This window comes from Nerophis ophidion, linkage group LG07 (assembly GCF_033978795.1).
Source record: "Nerophis ophidion isolate RoL-2023_Sa linkage group LG07, RoL_Noph_v1.0, whole genome shotgun sequence".
NCBI classification, from domain to species: domain Eukaryota; kingdom Metazoa; phylum Chordata; class Actinopteri; order Syngnathiformes; family Syngnathidae; genus Nerophis; species Nerophis ophidion.
The window spans coordinates 16,383,517-16,403,214 of NC_084617.1; the positions used below are offsets into that span (position 1 = coordinate 16,383,517).

General features: G+C 37.0%; 1 protein-coding gene across 3 annotated transcripts in view; it reads left to right on the plus strand.

Moving 5' to 3' along the window:
- Positions 1–19,698, plus strand: part of LOC133555953 (plexin domain-containing protein 1-like) — a 39,307-nt gene that overhangs the window by 5,256 nt on the left and 14,353 nt on the right. Inside the window, exons 1-3 of one of the 3 annotated variants that reach the window (XM_061905454.1) lie at positions 10,053–10,355; positions 11,859–12,004; positions 15,416–15,559. In XM_061905454.1, coding sequence (XP_061761438.1) covers positions 11,990–12,004; positions 15,416–15,559 — 159 coding nt within the window. In that variant the 5' untranslated portion in view covers positions 10,053–10,355; positions 11,859–11,989. Of the gene's footprint in view, positions 1–10,052; positions 10,356–11,858; positions 12,005–15,415; positions 15,560–19,698 lie in introns of those variants that run through there. The other 2 variants (XM_061905452.1, XM_061905453.1) reach the window with 2 other exon arrangements.

Consider the following 19,698-nt stretch of genomic DNA (forward strand, 5'->3'; position numbering starts at 1 on the left):
GGCCCATTCTATGTGTCATACTTGATAATACCCATTTTATACATATATATATATATATATATATATTTTTATTTTTTTATTTTTTTTATTTATTAAAGGTAAATTGAGTAAATTGGCTATTTCTGGCTATTTATTTAAGTGTGTATCAAACTGGTAGCCCTTCGCATTAATCAGTACCCAAGAAGTAGTTCTTGGTTTCAAAAAGGTTGGTGACCCCTGCAGTAGGGCCAATTTAGTGTTGCCAATCATCATATCCGGGTGCCAGGTGCATGTCTTTGGCGGTGGGAGGAAGCCGGAGTACCCGGAGGGAACCCCCGCAGTCACTGAGAGAACATGCAAACTCCACACCGGGCCCAGCATCAAACCCAGGACCTTCACATTGTGAGGCATACGTACTAACCCCTGTTCAACCGAGCTGCATGTCAATGCCAATGTTCCCCCCTAGTGGTACAGATAAGTCACTACAAGTGAACTTTAACCTTCGCTCCATCTATTTTCTACCGCTTGTCCCTTTTGGGGACGCGGGGGGTGTTGGAGCCTTTCTCAGCTACAATCGGGCGGAAGGCAGGGTACACCGTGGACAAGTCGCCACCTCACTTTAACCTCATCCTAACCATTTAACACTGTGCATGTTTTCACAGGAGTGTTGTGCACGGGTCTTAAAATATGCAGATTTTGACTCACACACATCTGCAGTGTTTATCTAATCCTTCAAGCCTGGGACGTCACTATTCAATCATAAACATGATTGACCCGTTTTAGTTTTTAAATGCATAAAAACACCACATACATTTATTTTTTGCATCAAAGCTTTTTGACTTTGTCAGGAACCTCTTTGTCGACAAAATAAAACATTTTAATTTTTTTCACTAAATTATAAAATGCTCTGGTAGAAATTATGCCCTTGGTGTGGTTATAAAAATAAGATGATAAATCAATGATAAGAGCCAAAACTGAACACACTGACAGCCAGCTCCTCTCCCAATCATGTGAGCTTTAGTGGATTCTCATTTTACCTTGTTATCCTGTACAAAAACAAACAAAAGACGGACACTAAAAGTGTCACTTTTCGCCACTCTGATTTTGTTTTTTATTAGTTTTGGAACTAGTAATCTATTTCTCTTGGTTTCATTTGCTTGATTGGTTGTTGTTTGTTTGATGTTGGATTTCTGTTGCTGAAAAAATACTTTTTAGCCTTTTTCTTGAAGTAAATATATATGGGTCGAAATTGACCCGTAACACCATAGATGTTACTATAGTTAAAATTCTTAAAATGAAAAAATAAATAAAACACATGTATTTAAAAGATGTGTTCTAATACCCCTTAGTAATAGTAAGGTAACACAACAACCTTTTTTTTATGTATATGATTCTCTTTAGGTTCGTTTTGCCATTTTTAAAAATTTAAATCGAGGGTATACTGACAAAAAAAGGCCCAATGGCCCAAACCAAAAATATTAAAACCAATATTTTCAAGGATAAGGAAGCCTAACGAGGTAACCAAGACATGAGAAACAAATTGGATGATAGATCATTGTTTTTAGTGTATTTTACAGCTGATTTAAGACATGGGTCAAAACCGACCCGTTAACATAAGAGATGGTAACAGAAAGCTAACACAAGAGGAAGGTTAAGAGAAGGTTCCCTTATTGGTGTCTTCTACAGTTGAGTCGGCCTTAGCATGAACACATTGCATTTTATTCATTTTAACAGGTGTACTGTCGCTTTAAGAGAAATGCTAGCTCTGTGTTTTAAGTGTTTTTTGATTGATTGAAACTTTTATTAGTAGATTGCACAGTACAGTACATATTCCGTGCAATTGACCACTAAATGGTAACACCCGCATACGTTTTTTTAACTTGTTTAAGTCGGGGTTCACGTTAATCCAGTGGTTCTCAAATGGGGGTACGCGTACCCCTGGGGGTACTTGAAGGTATGCCAAGGGGTAATTGAGATTTTTTTTTTTTAATATTCTAAAAATAGCAACAATTCAAAAATCCTATACTAATATATTTATTGAATAATACTTCAACAAAATATGAATGTCAGTTTATAAAGTGTGAAAAGAAATGCAACAATGCAATATCCAGTGTTGTCAGCTTGATTTTTTTGTGGACATGTTCCATAAATATTGATGTTAAAGATTTATTTTTTTATGAATAAATGTTTAGAATTAAGTTCATGTATCCAGATGGATCTCTATTACAATCCCCAAAGAGGGCACTTTAAGTTGATGATTACTTCTATGTGTAGAAATCTTTATTTATAATTTGTCAAGGCGTAGACTTTGGTGGGGTTTGTTTTCTCGTGGTGCAAAATGATTGGAACAGACGTGGCATGAAGGTAGTGACATCTTTAATCTTAACTCAAAAATATTACAAAAAACAAAGGGTATAAACAAAAGGTGCTCTCAGTGGAGGTTCAAAACTTGACTATGAAAACAAAAACTTGCACTAAGGCCAAACTCTGGACATAAACTAAAACTTGCACAATGGCAGAACTATGAACAACTAAAACAAAAACACTTACTGTGACGAGAAAGGAACATGGATCTTTTGCATGGATACATGTGTATGGCGGGTGGGTAGAAGGTGATGTCGCCAGGCTGACTACTTGGCAACTGTGGCTTAAATAATACTGTGGTGATTGAAAACAGGTGCGTGACATGGGGACAGGTGAAAACTTGTGGGTTGGCATGGAAACAAACCCCTCTGCCACCGTGAAGCCATTTACAGTAATATGCGAACTAATTTTTTTCTGTCATTTTTATTAATTTCATGGGTATTTTAATGTGAAATTAAGTATTTATATTTAGACAAAAGATGTTTGTAAAGTATTGTAATATACTGTAAAATTTGTTGCAACATTGGATACTATTAAAGTAACACATATAATATGTTTCATTATGTAAAGCGCTATATAAATATCATTCACTTCACTACATCTCCATCGGTCTTCCTACATACCAAGGTCGTCACGGCTATGGAATTTGCTTCCCGCCCACATATTTCCATTAACTCCCATTGTGGACAAATTCAAGAGTTGAGTCAACTCATATTTAACTAGTATGTTGCAAGAACTGACTCCAGCTAAATTCTATATGCTCACATGGTACATAATTTATGCTAATTGTGGTGTATAATTTGGTAATTTTTTGTCACCTTTAACTATGTTGTGATGGTGACATCAGGCCCTTAGAAGAAAAATGAGAAAAGACAATAAATTGCAAAAAAATTATTTAAACGGATAAAATCCCCCACTGGTATTCTATGTTGCATCCTCTTCTACTGATGTTTTCTTGCTAGTGTCACAGATGCTAGAGAAATTGCTAAAAGAACATGACTAAACCCAGAATATTGAGTTTCTATATTATTATTTATTTTTTGCTTAATTTTAGTAATCATGGACCAGGGTGATTAAAACATAGAATGACATTATAATTTTACCACAGCTGGCACAAGACTTTAAAACAACATTGAGAACTTGTCGAATTAAGGGCTGACGTTGAACAACTCTAACATAATGTTGAAACAACATCCTTTTTGACGACATTTTATCAATGTCGGATCCTGGCATTGATTTGACTATTGAATTTTGGTCATTTTTTTTTACCAATATTCTACAACACAAACACAACATTGGAACAACATGTTTTTTGACAACGTTCAATCAATGTTGGGTTCTGACGTTGATCTGACCATTGAAATTTGGTAATTTTACAAACAATATTTTACAACATAAACACAGCATTGAAACAACACGCTTTTTGACGACATTTATTCAATGTCATGTGACGTTGATTTGACCATTGAAATTTGGTGATCTTTCAACCAATATTCTACAACAAAAACACAATGTTGAAACAACATGCTTTTTGACGTTTATTCAATGTCAGGTTGTGACGTTGATTTGACCATTGAATTTAGGCCATTTTCCAAACAATATTCTACAACACAAACACAACGTTGAAACAACATGCTTTTTGACAGCGTTTAATAAATGTTGGGTTCTGATGTTGATTTGACCATTGAAATTTGGTCATTTTCCAAACAATATTTTCCAACACAAATACGTTGAAACAACATGCTTTTGGACAATATTTTTTCAATGTCAGGTTGTGACGTTGATTACTCAACCAGCAACGTAGATCCATCGTTGTACATCAATGTTATCGCAATTTACATCTACAACTATTTTGCAACCTTGTTTCAGAGTCAGTTTTAAAGGACATGTATGTATAATCATTGTTTATCAATGTCGTGTGTCTGGGACATTCCTTTGTTCACAGTCTTTGATTGATTGAAACTTTTATTAGTAGATTCCACAGTACAGTGCATATTCGGTACAATTGACCACACCAATAAGTTTTTCAACTTGTTTAAATCGGGGTCCACGTAAATCAATTCACAGTCTAGTCTATGCAGCATATCGGTCTCGAGTACAATTAACTATCTAGTTATTGCTCACAAACTATTTGATAATGGAAAAGGACCGCCAGATTAATTTTCCATAGAAAAAAAACACATTTGGAAAACTTCTTAGTGACATTAAAGTCACCTGGATGCTATAGGGCCCAACTTCCCCACTCAAACTTTCACAATCTATGGTTGATTTTATTTCATATACAATTCTTACTTACAGTTTAACAAGACTAAACCATGTCAAATTATATGAAATCATGTGTTAATCAAAAATATTATTATTTATATTGGACATAAACCAGAGTATACTGTACAACAAAATGCTGAACAAGGCTTAGGTCAAGCTGAATACAAAAATAAATACTAATATCAAATATACTGCAAAAGAAGAGACCCATAAAATTATGAAAAATACATACACTCAACTTTTATTCATAATTTTTGCACTTAAGAATTTTACCAATAACTTTTGCTCAAAAGAAAAAAAAGCATGAAAACATTTGAATCAACATGTTTAATAACCACTTTAAAACAATCAATTCAAACAACTTGATTTAAAAAAAAAAATTAATTTACGTTTTGTTTTATTTACTTATTGTTTTAACATTTTTGTTTTCATTAGAATAATAAAAAAAACTTTTAATCCAACTCAAGTCAACTGAATGGCGTATTGCTGCCACAGGTGGTGGAAAAGTGTATAACAAGTGAGAGCCATTGAGGCCCATTCGAGACACAGCTGAGAAACAGATATTTTTTAGCGGTCATTTAAAAAAACGAAAACAAATACTAATATCAAATATACCGCAATAGAAGGTAACCACAAAATGATGAAAAATACGTACACTCAACTCTTATTCATATTTTTTGCACTTAAAAATATTCCTAATGACTTTTGTTCTGGTTAAATGGAAAAAAACATGAAAACATTTGATTCAAAATGTTGTTTTTTTACCACTTTAAAACAATCAATGTGATATTGTAAAATCCATTTGATATTTTACAATTTTGCAAATACGTTTTTTCTAATTATTTTTTATTGTTTTAACATTTTTGTTTTCATTAGAATAAAAAAAAACATGTAATGTTACTCAAGTCAACTGAACAGCTCATAGCTGCCACAAGTGGTGGAAAAGTGTCTAACAAGTGAGCGCCATTGCGGCCCATTCGAGACAGCTGAGAAACAGATATTTTTTGGCGGCTATTTCGTAAAAAAATAAAATAAATAAATACTAATATCAAACATATCGCAAAAGAAGGGACCCATAAAATGAGGAACAATACAAACACTCAACTATTATTCATAATTTTTGCGCTTAACAATTTTCCTAATGACTTTTGTTCACGTTAAGATTTAAAAAACATGAAAACATTTAAATCAAAATATTTTTTAATTACCACTTTAAAACAATCATTGTAAACAATATGATATTTATCTTTTTTTTTTACAATTTTTTATTGTTTTGTTTTAACATTTTTGTTTTCATTAGACTAAAAAAAACTGTAGTCAACTGAACGGCACATTGCTGCCACAAGTGGTGGAAAAGTGTCTAACAAGTGAGTGCCATTGTGGCCCATTCGCCACACTGCTGAGAAAGATATTTTTTGGCGGCCATTTTGTTAAAAAAAAGCAACTAAATCCTAATATCAAATATACCGCAAAAGAAGGGACCCATAAAATGATGAAAAACGCGTACACTCAACTAACCACGAATTGATTAACATTAACACACTTAAACAAGTTGAAAAACTTATTCGGGTGTTACCATTTAGTGGTCAATTGTACGGAATATATACTGTACTGTGCAATCTACTAATAAAAGTTTAAATCAATCAAATTATTCATAATTATTATTATCATAATTATTCAAATTTTCCTAATGACTATTGTTCTGGTTAAAATTAAAAAAGCATGTAAACATTTGAATCAAAATGTTTTTTTGAATACCACTTTAAAACAATCAATCAACAAACAATTTCATATATATATATATTTATTTATTTTTTTACAATTTTTTTATTGTTTTGTTTAAACATTTTTGTTTTCATTAGAATAAAAAAACACAAGTTAACTGAACGGCGCATTGCTGCCACAAGTGGTGGAAAAGTGTGTAACAAGTGAGCGCCATTGCGGCCCATTCAAGAAACAGCTGAGAAATTGATATTTTTTGGCGGCCATTTTGTTAAGTAAAAAAGACAACTAAATACTAATATCAAATATACCGCAAAAGAAGGCACCCATAAATGATGAAAAATACATACACTCAACTATTCATAATTTTTGCGCTTTAAGAATTTTCCTGATGACTTATGTTTGGGTTAAAATTTAAAAAACAGGAAAACATTTAAATCAATTTTTTTTTTGAATTCCCACATTAAAACAATCATTGTTAACAATTTGATATTTAATTATTTTTTTTACAAATTGTTATTGTTTTGTTTTAACATTTTAGTTTTCATTCGAATAAAAAAAAAACTCAAGTCAACTGAACGGCGCATTGCTGCCTTGAGTGGTGGAAAAGTGTAGAACAAGTGAGCGCCATTGCGGCCCATTCGGGACACAACTGAGAAACAGATATTTTTTGGCGGCTATTTTGTCAAAACAAAACACAGCTTAAATGTACAAAATGCATCCTAGTTTTTTTTCAATTTGTACGAACCTCCTGATAAAAAGCGTCCTCTGTCGTGGACGTTTGTGTTTTGCATAACAGGGCTATTTTCTTTCCTGAAATATGTCACTCTGACCAAAGAAATCGGCCCAAAACAAATATCCGCTGCAGAGGACGCCGTAAAACGAGCCTTAAAAACAAACCATCCAAACACTTCCAAAAACAATTAACATGACCGACTGATGTGAAAGGGTTGTGTTGCATATCTGGAAAAAGTCATATCGAGATGTATTAGTCATTATTCCTAGTGGGAAGGGGATTTGTGATGACAGTTATTTAAAAAAAGATCCACTTTATGTTGAACATCTGCACCCCTCCACCCTACTTCTACATGCACGCTTGCGTCATGAAGGTGGACCCGCTGTTTGCTACTTTTTATCACATAAGTGCATCTTGACGTATGAGCTACAGCCACGACATTATTGCTGAACGTATTGCAGATACGTTAGATAAGGGATTTCCCAGAATTATTCTAGTAAATGTGTCTAAAATCATCGGAATCCGCCCCAATGCAATCGCGTTATTTTTTTAAACTTTTTTTTTTTTTTCTAGTCCGTCGCTATCAATATCCTCAAACACAAATCTTTCATCCTCGCTCAAATTAATGGGGAAATTGTCGTTTTCTCGGTCCGAATAGCACTTTTTGTTGGAGGCTCCCATTAAAATCATTGCTTTCGTCCTCTCCAAGGTTCTCATAGTCATCATTATCACCGACGTCCCACTGGGTGTGAGTTTTCCTTGTCCTTATGTGGGTCTACCGAGGATGTCGTAGTGGTTTGTGCATCCCTTTGAGACACTAGTGATTTAGGGCTATATAAGTAAACATTGATTGATTGATTGAATGTGAATATGTGAGGAGCCATCAACATGTGACGTCATCGTCTGCGACTTCTGGTAGAGGCAAGGCTTTTCTCTTAACACTGAAAGTTGCTAACTTTATCGTGGATGATCTCTACTAAATCCTTTCAGAAAAAATATGGCAATATCGCGAAATGATCAAGTATGACACATAGAATAGAATAGACCTGTTATCCCCGTTTAAATGAGAAAATCTCATTTCAGTAGGCCTTTAAATGTAGAATATATTTATACTATTCATATATTATATACATATATATGTCATATATTATTTATTGTGAGCGAACAGTGGTGCTGAATTTCCCCCAGGGATCAATAGAGTACTTTCTATTCTATTCTATTATGGTTTGAAAAAAATGACAAATATCAAAACGGCCGCCGCATGCTTTAAAGGCCTACTGAAATTAGATTTTCTTATTCAAACGGGGATAGCAGGTCCATTCTATGTGTCATACTTGACCATTTCGCGATATTGCCATATTTTTGCAGAAAGGATTTAGTAGAGAACATCCACGATAAAGTTTGCAACTGTCGGTGCTAAGACAAAAGCCCTGCCTTTACCGGAAATAGCAGACGATGACGTCGCAAGTGTGGGGGCTTCTCACATATTCATTTTGATTTTAATGGGAGCCTCCAACAAAAAGTGCTATCCGGACCGAGAAAACAACAATTTCCCCATTCATTTGAGTGAGGATGAAAGATTCGTGTTTGAGGATATTGATAGCGCGGACTAGAAAAAAAAAAAAAGGAAATAGTTTTTTTAAAAAACGCGATTGCATTGGGACGGATTCCGATGTTTTTAGACACATTTACTAAGATAATTCTGGATAATCCCTTATCCTTCTATCGTGTTGCTAGTATTTTAGTGCGTTAAATAGTACCTGATAGTCGGAGGTGTACGTCCACGGGTGTGTTGACGCGCAGTGTCTCAGGGGAGTCGACGGCAGCTATGGACGGGGCAGGCTATGGTTTTCTCCGGTTAGAAGCAACTTTTTAACCACAATTTTCTCACCGAAACCTGCTGGTTGACATTACGTCGTGTTTCATGTTCGCTGATCCATAGTACATTTTCACCTTCAGGAATTTTAAACAAGGAATCACCATTTGTTTGTGTGGCTAAAGGCTAAAGCTTCCCAACTCCATCTTGCTACTTTGACTTCTCCAATATTAATTGAACAAATTGCAAAAGATTCAGCAACACAGTTCTCCAAAATAGTGTATAATTGTGCTGTTAAAGCAGACGACTTTTAGTTGTGTGTGCGTAGCGCTCATACTTCCTAAAAACCCGTGACGTCTTCCGTGCATGTCATCATTACACAACGTTTTCAAGACGAAACTCCCTAGAAATTTAAAATTGCAATTTAGTAATCTAAAAAGGCCGTATTAGCATGTGTTCATCATTGACATATAAACTATCAGACTGCGTGGTGGGTAGTAGTGGGTTTCAGTAGGCCTTTAATTTTTCTGTGTGCGGCCTTCAGTGGAAAAAGTTTGGACACCCCTGTACTAGCTACTGCAAGCTACTTAGCATTAGCCGAACTGCAATGATTTCTAAAGGGGAAGGGCTAATGCTACTAGCTACTCCAAGCTAATTAGCATCCGCCAAGCCACAGTGTTGTACAAAACGTTAAAATGTCGAGCGTGGACTTCACGACCGGACCACTGCTACGGTGAGGCCGTGTCGCCCTGCTCATATTACTCTCTTCAGTTTAAACACACAACCCGACCTAAGGACAACCGGAGCAACAGAGGCGAACTCTTCGCGGCAGCCGGGCTGACCACGGCGTAGTCACGGTGCCCGCGGCGGGTAACTGAACTGGGCGGAGTGCATCATCTCCTGGCTTTTTTTTTTTTGTGTAGTAAATCGCCACCAAACCTCTCGTAGTTTGCTGAAAGCCCGATGAAAAAAAACAGCAAACTTGAAGTACGAGAGGCCACCTCTACTTAGGGTTAGAAAAGGCACTCCGCAAAGAAAAGATGGCGTTCGTGGGTATTTATAGCCGTGTATTGTGACGTCATTGACATGCGTCGTGACGTGGCTTATTTTTTCTTTTTTTTTTAATATTAAAACGTCATTAACATTAGCTATTTCACGTAAGAGACTAGACGTATAATATTTCATGGGATTTAGCGAGTATAAGTGACAGATTGTTTGGTAAACGTATAGCATGTTCTATATTTTATAGTTATTTGAATGACTCTTACCATAATATGTTACGTTAACATACCAGGCACCTTTTTCAGTTGGTTATTTATGCGAACTTACACTTATTCAGCCTGTTGTTCACTATTCTTTATATATTTTGAATTGAGCAAATTGGATATTTCTGGCAATTTATTTAAGTGTGTATCAAACTGGTAGTCCTTCGCATTAATCAGTACCCAAGAAGTAGCTCTGGGTTTCAAAAAGGTTGGTGACCGCTGATATATATGAATTGTGCCCGGAAAATATTGTTTCACTAAAACTGCCCTCAACTGGCTCACCTGCACTGGCTTCCTGTGCACTTAAGATGTGACTTTAAGGTTTTACTACTTACGTATAAAATACTACACGGTCTAGCTCCATCCTATCTTGCCGATTGTATTGTACTATATGTCCCGGCAAGAAATCTGCGTTCAAAGGACTCCGGCTTATTAGTGATTCCCAAAGCCCAAAAAAAGTCTGCGGGCTATAGAGCGTTTTCCGTTCGGGCTCCAGTACTCTGGAATGCCCTCCCGGTAACAGTTCGAGATGCCACCTCAGTAGAAGCATTTAAGTCTCATCTTAAAACTCATTTGTATACTGTAGCCTTTGAATAGACTCCCGTTTTAGACCAGTTGATCTGCCGTTTCTTTTCTTTTTCTTCTATGTCCCACTCTCCCTTTTGGAGGGGGTCCGGTCCGATCCGGTGGCCATGTACTGCTTGCCTGTGTATCGGCTGGGGACATCTCTGCGCTGCTGATCCGCCTCCGCTTGGGATGGTTTCCTGCTGGCTCCGCTGTGAACGGGACTCTCGCTGCTGTGTTGGATCCGCTTTGTACTGGACTCTCGCGACTGTGTTGGATCCATTGTGGATTGAACTTTCACAGTATCATGTTAGACCCGCTCGACATCCATTGCTTTCCTCCTCTCTAAGGTTCTCATAGTCATTATTGTCACCGACGTCCCACTGGGTCATTATTGTCACCGATGTCCCACTGGGTGTGAGTTTTCCTTGCCCTTCTGTGGGCCTACCGAGGATGTCGTGGTGGTTTGTGCAGCCCTTTGAGACACTAGTGATTTAGGGCTATATAAGTAAACATTGATTGATTGATTGATATATTTGTGGGAACATTTTTTTCATCACAGAAATGAACTGAAAAAACTTGAAAAACAGACCAAGTACCGATTTTAAAGAAGTATATTTTTATGTCAAGAGATAGGCTCCAGCACCCCCCGCGACCCCGAATGGGACAAGCGGTAGAAAATGGATGGATGGATATAAGGCTCAAACCGGAATTTTCGTGTGATAGATTTCTGTTTTGGGCCATGCCTAAAATAATTTCTGTGAAGGGCTAAAAACCCATTTTGGTCTGCTTCGTTTACATTTTTCTTTTTGCCTTTCTTTAAAAAAAAAATTAAAAAAAATCAATTTCCACTAATGACACTTGTCCAGGGTGTACCCCGCCTTCTGCCCGATTGTAGCTGAGATAGGCGCCAGCGCCCCCCGCGACCCCAAAAGGGAATAAGCGGTAGAAAATGGATGGATGGACACAAAAAATTGACCAAAACATGACTGACTAACAACTATATGAAACAAAACATTGCAAAATTCATGACAAATTGTTAAAAATCCTAATGTTTTTAATAGCTTTGTCGCACACCATATAATGTGTAAATAATGACTACCACACGTGCAGTTCTAACCAAGCACTTCCTGTCTATTTTGGACAGAAAAAAGGTACACTGTGACATCAGAGGACTCAACGGGAGGGGAACAAGCCCACAGGTGGTCTCTGGGACATGTCAGGACTGGCAGAGCAGTCCAAGGCGGAGAATTGTTCATTGACACCTTGAAAGACAACATGACGACAGTGGTGGTAAGTGTGTGCGTGTGTGCGTGTGGGTGCATGTGTGTGTGTGTTGCGTAACCACTACCATCTTTTGAAAGGTACAGTGCAGTTTTTGTTGCTAGATAGTAGAATCTTACTGGACAAAATGATTAGGACACATGCTTACTTAAAGGCCTACTGAAACCCACTACTACCGACCACGCAGTCTGATAGTTTATATATCAGTGATGAAATATTAACATTGCAACACATGCCAATACGGCCGGTTTAGTTTACTAAATTGCAATTTTAAATTTCCCCAGAGTTTCTTGTTGAAAACGTCGCGGGATGATGACTCGTATGATTACGCGCGTTTGTGACGTTATTGGTTGGAGGGGACATTTTAGCCCTGCACCACTTACGACTAAAGGTCGTCTCTTTTCATCGCATAATTACACAGTCATTTGGACATCTGTGTTGCTGATTGTAATGTGTTCAATTAATAATGGAGACTATAAAGAATAATGCTGTTGGTGGAAAGCGGTGGATTGCAGCTGCCTTTAGCACCCGAAACACAGCCGTGTTTCTTTGTTTGTTGTGAAGCTTTAACACAGAGCGGTCAAGCAAACATGTTTCTCTACCAGCAAGTTTTTGGATGGGAAAATTGTGATATTAAGTCGTCCCTTACCCGAGACTTGAGCCGATTAGGCGATCTCCTCCTGCAGTTGTCAAAAGCAGCTGTGATCTTGGCTCTTCCATTGGCTTCTCTCAGAGACACGGGCGGTCACCGCAGCCCTCCGACTTTCAGGTATGACTTTATAATCTCACTAAAACACTATTACCACAATAAGAAGATAAGGGATTTTCCAGATTTATCCTAGTAAATGTGTCAAATAAAATTTGAATCGCTCCCACTGCCGTCGCCTTTTTTTTTTTTTTTTTAGTGCTTCACTCTAACTTTCCTCATCCACGAATCTTTCATCCTCGCCTGGCTCAAATTAATTGGGAAATTGTCGCTTTCTCGATCCAAATCACTCTTGCTGCTGTTGGCTATGATTATAAACAATGTGAGGATGTGAAGAGCCCTACAACCTGTGACGTCACGCACACATTGTCTGCTACTTCCGGTAAAGGCAAGGCTTTTTTATTAGCGACCTAAAGTTGTGAACTTTATCGTGGATGTTCTTTACTAAATCCTTTCAGCAAAAATATGGCAATATCGCGAAATGATCAAGTATGACACATAGAATGGACCTGCTATCCCCGTTTAAATAAGAAAATCTGATTTCAGTAGGCCTTTAATGTTATCCAGCAACTTCCAGCGACTTTTATGACAGCCATTTGCTACTTTATAAGCTGAGGAGTTTGAAACACTGACACACCTGTTCAAAAGTGCTTGTTTATCTAACCCAGAGGTATCCAAAGAGTGGTCCGGGAGCCATTTGCGGCTTGCAGCAAATTTTTTAATGGCCTGCGGCACATTCGAAATATACTATCATAAAAGTATACATAAAAGAGTGGAATAAAAGAGGAAATGTAACAAGAAAAAGTTGCAATATTGACACTAATAACACAAAACTGGCATCTATGCAGTTTTATATTTTAAAACTGTCATTGTTAATAAAATAATAATTAATCAAAATCAATGTTGTTATGAATTAATGATCTATTCAAGGCTTCACTTACTTCACATCAAATATTCCACTTTAAAATATGTATCTGGGAAATATTGCACTTTTTGTGTGTTTGGCCTCTTAATAAAAAAAAGGTTTTCTTTGACAAAAGGATCAAACAAAACAAAAACAATTATGAGAGACAAGCGGTAGAAAATGAATGGAAAAACTTATAACAGATATATCTAAAGTTGATCTAGAAATATATGTGTTGAAAGTAAAAAAATATATATATTGATATATTATGACTTATTTTTTAACACTTTTAGGTGTTAGACCCTTTTGGATCCTCAAGATCTTTAATCAGATTTGTTATCAACTGTAATTGCTCAAAAATAACAATCAATTCAAAGCAATGTTTTTATGAATTATTTACCCATTTAAAGCTCCAATTACTTCACGTCAAATATTTAATTTAGAAATATTTTTGGCAAAAATATTGAATTTTTGTGTGTTTGCCATAGAAATAAAACAATGATTTCTTTGACAAAAAGGGCAGAAAACAAACAAACACATTTAATAAAAATAACAACTTATAATCAATGGATACATCTGAAGTTGATCCTGAAATTTAAGTGTTGAAAGTAAAAAATAATATATTTTTATATATTATGACCTATTTTTAACACTTTTATGGGTGAGGCCCTTTTGGATCCCCGAGACCTTCTAGACAGATTTGTTTTAAATGTATTTGTCAAAAAATATTTTTATTTTTTTACCAATTTAAAGCTCAATTACTTCACATTAAATATTCCACTTTTAACGTTAGTTGGGAAAATATTGCATATCTTGTGTTTTTGCCATTTAAAATAAGTTTTATTTGACAAAAAAATGGCATAAAACATAAAAGAAAATTAAACTTTATGTTAACAGAAAGATCTGAAGTTGATCTAAGCGTCGAAAATAAAAGCAACAATAATATATGACAAATTTTTAATACTTTAATGACTGAGATCTTTTTAAGTCCCCGGGACATTCTGACATTCACCATAATTATGGAAAGCCCAAATGGTTACAATATACATTATATTGGTTTTGATCATGAAAAACATAAAAATTGCCCCCACAAGCTTTCATTTTTCAGTGTGGAAATAGTTCGGACACGCTTGATCCAAACTATATATTTCTTTCTTTGTTTTATCTTAATTTTATTTGTGATTATGTTAATTGTGATCTTTGGTGTGTTGAAATGCACTAACAAATAAAATATATTATTGTTGTCATTATTGTTATTATTATTAATATGTAAAAAATTTGGAGTTAGCGCACACTTATGCAGCAGACTCAACTCTTTTTCCAAGACTTCCTAAAGTATTTCAGAATTTGTGTTGTAATTTTTGCCCATTCATGAGGTCAAGGGTCACTGTGAGAGAGCCTCTGCTAATGCCAGAGGTGTTCTTCCACACTAAAGGAATTTTGGGCCCCGTGAAAAGTAATCAGGGTCATTAAGGGGCCCTTGGAATTATACTAACTTTCCCTCCCCATATGCCGTCTCAGTCAAGATGACAGCATGCCAAAAATGTATTGTTAGAATGAAAAATCAAGATTTATTATGTTTAAATGTTAGATTTAAAAAAAAAAGTGTTTTACCTTAATGAAAACAATAATAAAAAAAACAATAAAAAATGTGAAAATTAAAATAAAATAAAATATATATATATTTTTTTCTGTTAATTAAAACAAAACAACTAACATTTTCATAAAACCTTTTTGATTTTTTTGAACATTTCAAAAAACAAAAAAAAATTACCGGATTAACTCTCTTCCTGTTTTGTGTGTTGGTAAGGAGGATCCCGGCAAGTACTACACCTGGCGACGCTTTGGCCCTGAGGACCAGCGCACACGTGAATTATGGGTGGACATGAGTGACCTGGGGCACGGCCAGGTTCGAGTCCACGGCATTCTGTCAAACGCCTACCAACAGGCTACGGTGAGCGTCGCGCACGCAATCTTCAATGTTGATGCTTATGCTTACAGACCCAAAGACAGACAGAGTGTTTGCAATCAGTGCGCAATGTATCAAACTGATTGCAAAAGTCATTTTTCCTGCACGTTGCCAGATGCAATGAGCGGCAATTACAAGGAGACAAAACAGACATTGAGCAAAGCGCGCCATGGGACTTGACAGTGAAACATGAGGTCATACAGTCCAGGGGCCGTATTCTTAAAGATTCTTAGTGCAAAAAGTTGCTCCTACCCAGCAGGCACAAGACATTCAAACAAAGTTGAGAACTTGTTGAATTAGGTCCTGAAGTTGAGCAACTCAAACATAACGTCGGAACAACATGCTTTTTGACAACGTTTAAAGGCCTACTGAAACCCACTAATACCAACCACGCAGTCTGATAGTTTATATATCAATGATGAAATATTAACATTGCAACACATGCCAATACGGCCGGTTTAGTTTACTAAATTACAATTTTAAATTTCCCGCAGAGTTTCTTTTTGAAAACGTCGCCGAATGATGACGCGTGTTTGTGACATCTCGGGTTGGAGCGGACATATTAGCCCAGCACCACTTACTGCTAAAAGTCGTCTCTTTTCATCGCATAATTACACAGTAATTTGTACATCTGTGTTGCTGAATCTTTTGCAATTTGTTCAATTAATAATGGAGACTATAAAGAAGAAAGCTGTTGGTAGAAAGCGGTGGATTGCAGCTGCCTTTAGCACCGAAACACAGCCGGTGTTTCTTTGTTTGTTGTGAAGCTTTAACACAGAGCGGTCAAGCGAAGATGTTTCTCTACGTCAAACAGCAAGTTTTTGGATGGGAAAATTGTGATATTAAGTCGGCTCTCACCGGAGACTTCAGTGGATTATGGGACCTCCTCCTGTAGCTGTCAAAAAGGCAGCTGTGATCTTGGCTCCTCGGCTTCTCTCAGAGACACTGGCGTTCACCGCAGCCATCCAACTTTCAGGTTTGACAGTATAATCTCACTAAAATACTATTAACACAATAAGCGGATAAGGGATTTTCCAGAATTATCCTAGTAAATGTGTTTTATTACATCTGAAACACACACACTGCCGCCGCCTGGAGCCGTCGCTTTTTTTTCTTTTTTTTTTTAAGTGCCTCACTCTAACTTTCCTCATCCACAAATCTTTCATCCTCGCTCAAATTAATGGGGAAATCATCGCTTTCTCGGTCCAAATAGCACTTGCTGCTGGAGGCTATGATCATAAACAATAAGAGGATGTGAGGAGCCCTACAACATGTGACGTCACGCGCACATCGTCTGCTACTTCCGGTAAAGGCAAGGCTTTTTTATTAGCGACCAAAAGTTGCGAACTTTATCGTCGATGTTCTCTACTAAATCCTTTCAGCAACAATATGGCAATATCGCGAAATGATCAAGTATGACACATAGAATGGACCTGCTATCCCCATTTAAAATAAGAAAATCTTTTTTAGTAGGCCTTTAATCAATGTTGGGTTCTGACGTTGAATAGACCATTGAATTTTGGTAATTTCCCAACAAAACAACGTTGAAACAACATGCTTTTTGTCAACATTTATTCAATGTCAAGTTATGATGTTGCTTTGCCCTTTGAAATTTGGTCATTTCCCAACCAACATCGTGGATCCGAAGTTGGACATTAACGTTGTCTCAATTTACAAATACAACTATTTTGCAACGCTGTTTCAGAGTCAGTTTTGAAGGATATGTATGTAGGGTTATGTATGTAGACTGGTATATTATCGCGGTACTAATGAATCAAAAACTGAACTATACTGTGTTTGAAATGTACCAGTTCATGTCAGGACATTGATGGTTTTGCGAGCAGAGGAGCAGGTTTGGCAGCGCACAATCACTATCAGTACTTACAAACAGACACAGTGTGTAGACAGAAAACCCCGTTTCCATATGAGTTGGGAAATTGTGTTAAATGTAAATATAAACGGAATACAATGATTTGCAAATCCTTTTCAACCCATATTCAGTTGAATATGCTACAAAGACAACATATTTGATGTTCAAACTCATAAACATTTTTTTTTTTTGCAAATAGTCACTAACTTTAGAATTTGATGCCAGCAACAGGTGACAAAGAAGTTGGGATAGGTGGCAATAGATACTGATAAAGTTGAGGAATGCTCATCAAACACTTATTTGGAACATCCCACAGGTGTGCAGGCTAATTGGGAACAGGTGGGTACCATGATTGGGTATAAAAACAGCTTCCTAAAAAATGCTCAGTCTTTCTCAAGAAAGGATGGGGCGAGGTACACCCCTTTGTCCACAACTGCATGAGCAAATAGTCAAACAATTTAAGAACAACGTTTCTCAAAGTGCAATTGCAAGAAATTTAGGGATTTCAACATTTACGGTCCATAATATCATGAAAAGGTTCAGAGAATCTGGAGAAATCACTCCACGTTAGCGGCATGGCCGGAAACCAACATTGAACGACCGTGACCTTCGATCCCTCAGACGGCACTGTATCAAAAACCGACATCAATCTCTAAAGGATATCACCACGTGGGCTCAGGAACACTTCAGAAAACCACTGTCACTAAATACAGTTGGTCGCTACATCTGTAAGTGCAAGTTAAAGCTCTACTATGCAAAACAAAAGCCATTTATCAAAAAAATCCAGAAACGCCGCCGGGTTCTCTGGGCCCGAGATTATCTAAGATGGACTGATGCAAAGTGGAAAAGTGATCCGTGGTCTGACGAGTCCACATTTCAAATTGTTTTTGGAAATATTCGACATCGTGTCATCCGGACTAAAGGGGAAGCGAACCATCCAGACTGTTATCGACGCAAAGTTCAAAAGCCAGCATCTGTGATGGTAGGGGGGTGCATTAGTGCCCAAGGCAAGGGTAACTTACACATCTGTGAAGGCACCATTAATGCTGAAAGTTACATACAGGTTTTGGAACAACATATGCTGCCATCTAAGAGCCGTCTTTTTCATGGACGCCCCTGCTTATTTCAGCAAGACAATGCCAAGCCCCATTCAGCACGTGTTACAACAGCGTAGCTTCGTAAAAAAAGAGTGCGGGTACTTTCCTGGCCCGCCTGCAGTCCAGACCTGTCTTCCATCGAAAATGTGTGGCGCATTATGAAGCGTAAAATACGACAGTGGAGACCCCGGACTGTAGTTTCCTCAGTTCCCAAACGTTTATTGAGTGTTGTTAAAAGAAAAGGTGATGTAACACAGTGGTGAACATGCCCTTTCCCAACTACTTTGGCACGTGTTGCAGCCATGAAATTCCAAGTTAATTCTTATTTCCCCCCCAAAAAATAAAGTTTATGAGTTTGAACATCAAATATCTTGTCTTTGTGGTGCATTCAATTAAATATGGGTTGAAAAGGATTTGCAAATCATTGTATACGTTTATATCTAACACATCTAACACAGTTTCCCAACTCATATGGAAACGGGGTTTGTAAATCGAGACAACGTTGATGTCCATTGTTAGATCCACATTGTGGGTTGGGAAATGACCAAATTTCAATGGTCAAATTAACATCACAACATGGAATAAATGTTGACAAAAAAATGTTGTTTCAACTTTATATTTGTGTTGTCGAATATTGGTTGGAAAATGACCAAAATTCAGTGGTCAAATCGACATCAGAACCCAACATTGATTAAACATAGTCAAAAAGCATGTTGTTTCGACGTTATGTTTGGGTTGGTCGAGCGGCTGTGGCAGCAACCTGAGGGTTCTCATCCAAGACACTTCACCCTTGCTCCTGATGGGTCGTGGTTAGGGCCTTGCATGGCAGCTCCCTCCATCAGTATGTGTGTGAATGGGTGAATATGTACATGTATACACCCATTTACGTTATGTTTAACTTGCTAAACATAAGGCCTTAATTCAAGGAGTTGTTTTAATGTCTTGTGCCTGCTGGGATTGTAAACGGATTTTTAATTGCATTTACCGTATTTCCTTGAATTGCCGCTGGGGCGCTAATTAATTTAAAACCTCTTCTCACTCCGGCGCTTACCAAAGGCATGCGGTAAAGGTAAGCATGCGCTAATTATTTTAAAACTTCTTCTCACTTCGGCGCTTACCAAAGGCATGCAGTAAAAATTTGAGTGTGATATAAAGAT